Genomic DNA, 8295 nt, shown 5'->3' with positions numbered 1-8295 from the left:
AAACCTTACATGACACGTGGCACAACTGATTCGACAGTAAATATATATATATTATATGATTTAAAATAAATGTTAGGTTTTTCCGTAATATTGGACGAATTGACCATATTGATGTTCAAAATATCTGAAGTAAAACTAATTTTACAAAGCTTGTATATTTATATAACTATAAATACATGAGAATTATACAATCTTTAATGTAGATATGATGCTAATTAGACTATAAAAGACGATATTGTAAGTATGAATGTAAAATTGTCACACAAACGATTTTAATTTATCTTTCCATTTCATTCTATTTAAAGAATTTACAAAATCAGACATATTTTACACGTATAAATATACATATATATATACTAGCGTGTAAACCCGTGCGATGCACGGTTTGTATAAATTGTTAAAATAATATTGAACAAATAATTAATTATATTGGTAAGTATTTTGTAGAAGAATACAAATATTCTTAAGGCTAATCAACAATTAATACTCCATATGTCCTATAACTAAATATTCATTTATTTTTTGTATGTAGTTTTAAAAATATTAGTATTATATTGAGATATAGCAAGAATAAAATAGAAATAATTAAAATAACCTTATTAGTATGTGTGATATAAAGGTAATGACATTTTTGTAATATATTGCAAGTTGTAAGGGTATTTGTAATGTTAGGTAGATAATACAATTACTAAAAAAGGAAATGAATACTTTGTTATGGGACGAACTAAAATGAAAAAATGAATATTTTGTTATGGGACGGAGGGAGAACTAAATTTACAATGTGACGAGTTTTTTTTTTTTTTATTAACGCTTTTATAGATTGTGTTTATATATGTAAAGTACTAATTATATTTTCATGGACGTAATACAATAAATAAATAAAAAATCGTCACTTGATCAATTTAGTATTAATTGTTGATTAGTCTTAAGATTATAGATATCATTCTACAAAATATTTGCCAATTAATTATATATCTTATATTATTTTAACAATTTATACAAATCGTGTAAATTGAACGGGTTTACGCGCTATAGTTTAAAATAAAACACACTCACTCACTAAACTAAATGGAGGCAGCTATAAATAATTTTAGAACACGTCCAAATCATTTTTGTGTTTCTTTCTCCTTTCGATTCCTAATCCCATAATTACTCATACTCCCTAACCTCCAAGTAACTAACTATGTCTGAATCACCGGTGGAGCTTGTGTTCATCCCCTCGCCGGGGCTGAGCCACGTCATCCCCACCGTCGAGGCTGCCAAGCTCCTCCTCGCCCGCGGCGGCGATCGCCTCGCCGTCACTGTCCTAATCATCAGTCTCCCCGAGGATGGAAACGATAAAACGGACAAGATGTTGTCCGATATCAAAGCAACAGTCCCACGCCTTCGATTCATCGGATTGCCTTTTGACCATAATGCCCCCGGCGCCGACTCCCCGGTCTTTCGATTCACTTATATCCTTAGTTGCGGTGACAAGATCAAGCAATTATTGTCGGATTTGATCGAGGAGCCATCCGTCCCCGGCTCCCGGCTAGTCGGGCTTGTTCTCGATATGTTTTGCACAAATTTAATTCAGGTTAGCAGTTAAGATCGTATAAATTAAAGTAATTAATTTCAAGTGTTAGGCATGGGTACTGAATTTTTTCATTCAGCACCCTATCCCTCCGGAAATTAAATTTTAATTATTCATTTAGATATTATCTGATTTAAAATTAAGATTATTAGATACTAATTAAAAGCTAAGATTATTTCAATATTACCATTAATATGTGCATCTACATTTCCTAATTTTTTTCTTAATAAAACATTTAGTTTATGAATTGTTGTTATATATACATATATTTACTTTTTGATTTTTTTTTATTAAATATATTGTGTAATATCTTCTCCATATTTATAATAAAAAAAATTGTTTAATTTTTTAAACAAAAATATAATACTTCTCCTGTTCCAAATATCCCACAACATTTGAGTTCTGTACAATTATTTAGATAGATAATATTAAAGTAATGTTATGTGATTGTAGAGATAAATACATATTTTTTTTTTATTGATGTGATTGAACAAAGTAAAATATATATTTATATATAAATAAAATTAATTATTTTTAAATTTAAAAATATTGTAGTGAATTTAAAAAAATTAAAATATTATGGAGTGTTTAGAAGAGAGAAATATTATTTTTATAATAAAATATTTCAAAATAACACGACCATTGACTTTTTTACAAGAATAATGACCATGTCTTGATAGTTTAATGTAGATGATTTTTTATTGGGCATATGCGAATGTGAGAGAGACACGTTCATTTGACTTTTATTATATGACCTGTATTTTTATTATTTATGAAAAAAATAATAATAACATTTAATTTTTATATTATATTAATATAAATATTAAATTCAAAAATCATATTTATTTTTTGTGTATTGATATTTGAATATTAATTATTATATTCAAATATAGTACAAATCAATAATAATAAAAAAAATTTCTATTAGCGTCCTATAATACTAATAAATAGACGTTTGAATAAAAAATTATACAAATATAAGGATATTTTTAATGTTAAGTACAATGACGCAAAATGTAAATGTAATCCTTGTCGACGAACGGAGAGAGTACTAAAAGATAATTTTATATTTAAAACAATACATAACTTTCATTAATATCATATCAAATGATTATGAAAATTTAAAATATCACTATTCAAAATTCAGATTTCTAAAAAGTTAGTTTTGCATTTCAAACTAAAAATTATACTCTTTTCGTCCATTGATAGTTGAACCATTTGATTAGGACACGGTATTTAAGGTAAATATATTTAATTAGCTAATAATAATAAATTATTAATTACTTTATTATTTTTTAATGTAATTAATAATATTGATAGTTTTAAAGTAAATTTAATATATATGATTAAAAAAGTAAAATATATATTTAAATATTTTAAAAATCATATAGCAATAAAATATATATTTGCAGTATGAATACCATTTTGTAGAGAATAAAATTTTCTATAATACAAGTAAATAAAAAAATACTTTTATTTATATGAAAGTGTTTTGATTTTTTAAAATAATAAAAATTAAATATTTACTATAATTTTAAGTAACTATTAAATGTAATAATATTAACATATAAAATCAAAATTTAAAATCTATACAAACATATCTTAGTGTTTGAAATATATAATATTTCATCGATCCCATATACGACGTATATTTTTATTTCGATTTGTCCCACATATTGTCTTTTATTTTGTTTTTGAAATATAATTATATGCTTAAATTATATTTAAAATATTATATTATTTATTAATTTTAATTAAATTATTTAATTATATTAATTTTAATCTGTAATTATTTTTATTAAACAATAATTATTTTTATTAATATATTTTTAATTACTTAATAATTATATTTTATCTAAATTCTCGTATATCCAATAATATAAATAATTTATTTAGGGATGAGGGAGTATGACTTATAAATTAATAAATCTTAATAACCTATAAATTTGTCATATGATTTACCCTAAAAAAAGATAAGAATATGTTTATTAGTCTCTTATAATACCAATACAATCATATTTTTAGAGTAAATTATTTAAATATAAGGACGGACAGAGTATTAAATTCCTAAGGTTGACTATTCTCTTATGCACCTTAATCCAAGAATGGTATATTAAATTTTATAATTAACTCTATGTTGTTATTTAAATAATTATTGGACTGTGACTCACATAATTAAGATTGATAGCGCATATTTTGCACAATACAATATAATAATACAATTGTACTGTCCCGTTCTACTACGGATGACCTATTTTCTTTTTGGTACGTCCCACAAAAGATGATCAATTTTTATTTTTGGTAAATTTATCAATTTTAAACATACTTAACAAATATAAATTAATTTAATTAAACTTCTAATATCTTACACGTAGGACTCACTCAAAACTCTTTTATTTCTATATTTGTCATCAATTAACAAATATTTTTATCTACCTTTAAAACTCCTCAATTTTTTATAAAACTAATTTATGATAATGATAAATAAATATATATTTTTTTTTATTAATTTGTATTATATAAAATTTTATTATCTACAAGATGATATCCATGTTGCATATATTTTATTGAAATATAATTGTAAAAATATTTAAAATACCAACAATACTATACATATAAAAAATAATAAAATATTATCGTAAATACCGTATCCCTAATAAAAAGCTCCATCTTCCGCGGAAGGGAATATTTATATAACAGCATATGCTATAAAAATTTTATATTTATTATGCTACACAAAATATATTTATTGTATTTAATTTAATAATATATTACGTTATATAAAATTATACGTATTACATAATGTCAGCAAATAATAATAGTATAAATATTACGTAATCAGTAGGGGTTAGAACAAGGAGTCACATATGTGTTCACATGGGATTTGAGGTGAACAATATGAAATAGGATAATTTAGAAATGAAGTAATTTGATTAATTAAGAAATATATATATATTATTTTTTATTTAAATGATATGATAAGATAAAATATGATATAGATATTAAATATATTTAATTATTGTATATTTTAAAAAATTTGTAAGATATTTGAAACATTCAAAAGAAAATAAAAATAAAAATATTGCATTGTATTTGCAACAAAGTAGAATACTTCATTAATTCAAGTAAAGTCACACATGTGATTTTTATTAATATAATATTTTAAATAAATAAACAACTTTAAAAGTAAAATTTCCTATTTCATTTAAAAGTATATATTTAAAGCGAAAGTTTAAAAATAATAGTATTTCTTTTTTCTCACGTTAATTTATTATTTTTTTTATTTTTGTTCGTCCTACTTTAACTTATATATTTTTGGTAGTAATTATGGATCCAAACATTTTATATAAATACTTTTATTTTATTATTACATTATTATTTTTATGTAAAAAAGCAACTGCAATATTATTTTTATATTACTTTTAACTAACTACCGCAATTAAATATTATTATTTTTTAAATTTTCCGTTAAAAGTAAATGTACACCTTAATACGGGACAGAAAGAATAATATTTTAAGTGTAGTAGATAGTTAAAAATAATATAAAGATAATTTTGTGTTTTAAAAATAAGAATATTATTTATAGAAAAAAAAAAAGAATTCATAGCTATTAAAAGGAGAAATGATTACTTTTTAATTATATAATTTAAAACAAAAATATGTATATTTTGTAAGTAGACAGAGATAATATGAAATAAAATTTATTAAAATAGTACTCTCTCTTAACAATTGACACTGTGTCCATAACAATCAACACATTTTTATTTTTAATAAATTTATAAATATTAAATATACTTAATTTATATTTCTACCTCTCCCCCAAAATTTTTAAATAGTGTACTTCTTTCGTCCTATAACAAAGTATTTATTTTTTTTATTTTAGTCCGTCTCATAACAAAATATCTATTTTCTTTTGTAGTAATTGTACTATCTATTTAACATTACAAATACCTTTACAACTTACAATATATTACACAAATGTCATTACCTTTATATCACAAATACTAATAAAATTATTATAGTCATTTCTATTTTATTTCCACTACATCTCACTATAATACTACTCCCTCCGTCCCATCTAATATGAGTGTATTACTGTAGACACGGAAATTTAAGTAAAGTATAATTAGTAAGTAATTAAGAAATGTATTAGTAAAAATAATTATTATTTAGTAAAATAATTATAGATTAAGATTAAAATAAGTAAATAGTTTAATTAAAATTAAGAAAATTATAAAATTTAAAATTTAAAATGCAGACGAACGAAAATAGAAAGTAAGGACAAATTATGTAAGAGAGAGGAAGTAATATTTTTAGAATTACGTGTAAAAAACCAAATAAATATATTATGTGAGGGAGGGAGTATCAGTAATAAAAAAAAAAAAGAAACATCAGCTGTTAAAAGCATAACGGTTAAAGGACGATTATTCATTTATCCTTTTTGTTCATTTGATACAGGTGGGTGAAGAATTGAGCATTCCTTCCTACGTTTATTACACTGCAGGAGCATTCAGTCTTGGCGTATTGTACGACATGATTTCACTTAGATTCGACCAGGATCAGGACGTGACACAATACAAGGATTCCGACACTAAACAACTCTCCTCACCATGCGCCTCTCAGCCTCTCCCCGCCAAAATACTTCCTCTATTTGTCGTCGACGGCACTCCTACCGGAGATATCGTCCTCGATTACTTCCGGAAATTCGCCGGCGCCAAAGGAGTTCTCGTCAACACATTCTACGAACTCGAATCCTACGCCATCGATTCGCTGCATGCTCATTACAATAACTATCCCAAGGTTTACCCGGTCGGACCCATGTTGAAGAACAATCCTGACTCCGGCGATCCGTCGGCAGCTGATTTGATGACGTGGCTGGACGATCAGCCGGAGGATTCGGTGGTGTTTCTGTGCTTCGGGACGATGGGGGCATTTGAAGAAGCTCAGGTTAAGGAATTCGCCGAGGCTCTGGAAGGTTCTGGAAGCAGGTTCGTGTGGTCGTTGCGGAAGCCGACGTCGTCGTTACTTCCAACCGAGTACGAAGACTTCGGCGAGGTTCTGCCGGAGGGTTTTTTGGAGCGGACGGCGGGACGGGGGCGGGTGATCGGGTGGGCTCCGCAGGCGGCGGTGCTGGCGCACCCGGCGGTCGGGGGTTTCGTGTCGCACTGTGGGTGGAACTCGGTGCTGGAGAGTGTCTGGCACGGCGTTCCGGTGGCAGCGCTGCCGCTATATGCGGAGCAGCAGTTAAATGCGTTCGAGCTGGTGAGGACATTGGGGATGGCGGAAGAGATCAAGATTGATTACAAGTTAGATGTGACTAGGCAGGAGCCGGGGCCGGAGATCGTCCCGGCGGGGGATATCGAGGCTGCGATCCGGCGGGTGATGGCGGCGGAGGGCGGCGTGAGGAGGAAAGTGAAGGAGATGCAGAGGAAGAGCCGAGAGGTTTTGGAGGAAGGCGGGTCGTCGTGGACGTCGCAAAAGGACTTCTTCCAAGACGTGTTGAGAAACGTTGGATTGGAATAGAGTTGGTGGAAATTTGAATGTTGATTTTGGAGCCTCTTGATTTTAAGGATTTAATAATGTTTATTTTAATTTTGTATTTTCTTGTTTTTTCAAATTCCCATATGAGATTTTGATTGTGTTAAGGTGGGTAGATGGATTGATCGGTACATTCGGACATGAGGTCTTTCCAGGTATCCATCTTTTATGACTATGTTCCATTCGAAAGAATAAAATAAAAATTATCCATCTTTTATTCTTGTTAATTAGCACTATTTAAAGAATACGTGTTTCATTAGTAAATTGTTCATATGTTCAACAAAATTTTTATTTATTTATTTATGTATTTATAATAAAAGTAACTCTGAACTAAATATTAAAGTATTCATACTTTTTAATATTCATATTATTTTTACTTTAATGTGAAGAATAAAATAAATATTAAACTATATATATATAAATATTAATTTACTTGTGTAAAAATCAAATAAAAAACTTACTGTAGACATATAGAGTATTTTTTTATCATAAAAATAAGTTTAAAATTTTTGTGCATGATTTTAATATATTGTGTTTAGATTATTAAAAGCATGTATTGTTAGAAAATAATCATGTGCTGATAGTTATCATATCACATATATATATATATTAATGTTATATACTTTCTCGGTTCTAATAGAGCCGTTTTGAGTTTTATAATAAATTAAAAAATAATATAATTCTATTGGTTAGTGAAACAGTGTAAATAATTTTGATATTTTTTTCTTTGATTCTATGTATAAAATAATTGTAATAATGATATATTTGTAATTTAAGTAAAAATTAATAGTATTTTGATACTAATGTATGATTATTTTTTTTTAAGTAGAAAAGTGATACTTGTGAGTGGATAAGACGAAAATGATAAATATGATACTTAAATTGGAATGGAAATAGTATTTATAATAGGCAAAACAACAAAAAATTCCCTGAAGTTTGCGAAATTTGCTGAAAAAACTATATGGTCCTAAAATTTTGTTTTATTTACTTGTAATTTAATTAATAGTGCAAAAATATCTCATATATTAGTATTTAAAGGAGAGTGTAGCAAATGCCGTTTAAACTGCAAATATTATTACAAATTCATAGATAACATGATAGAAAAGAAATTAATTATAATAATAGACAACAAAGTACTTTTGTAACTTCCTTTCCTATTATCAATAAATTTGTAATAATACGCC

General features: G+C 26.7%; 1 protein-coding gene across 1 annotated transcript; it reads left to right on the top strand.

Moving 5' to 3' along the window:
- Positions 1-1108: 1108 nt before the first annotated feature.
- LOC127247724 (anthocyanidin 3-O-glucosyltransferase 2-like) lies at positions 1109-7310 on the top strand. The gene is made up of 2 exons (XM_051269698.1): positions 1109-1576; positions 6032-7310. The coding sequence occupies exons 1-2, from the start codon at positions 1184-1186 to the stop codon at positions 7094-7096; spliced, it is 1458 nt and encodes a 485-aa protein (XP_051125655.1). The 5' UTR covers positions 1109-1183; the 3' UTR covers positions 7097-7310.
- Positions 7311-8295: the final 985 nt, after the last annotated feature.

Source organism: Andrographis paniculata, unplaced genomic scaffold, assembly GCF_009805555.1.
Source record: "Andrographis paniculata isolate CXL003 unplaced genomic scaffold, ASM980555v1 Contig32END, whole genome shotgun sequence".
NCBI classification, from domain to species: domain Eukaryota; kingdom Viridiplantae; phylum Streptophyta; class Magnoliopsida; order Lamiales; family Acanthaceae; genus Andrographis; species Andrographis paniculata.
Note: the sequence above shows the minus strand (reverse complement) of the source record. Positions and strands in the feature narration are given on the sequence as shown.

What these genes read in the sequence shown, in the direction of transcription:
- LOC127247724 (XM_051269698.1), top strand. Translation starts at nt 1,184, where the DNA reads ATGTCTGAATCACCGGTGGAGCTTGTGTTCATCCCCTCGCCGGGGCTG. An exon ending in TTTGCACAAATTTAATTCAG is followed by an intron (nt 1,577 to 6,031) that starts GTTAGCAGTTAA and finishes CATTTGATACAG; the next exon opens with GTGGGTGAAGAATTGAGCAT.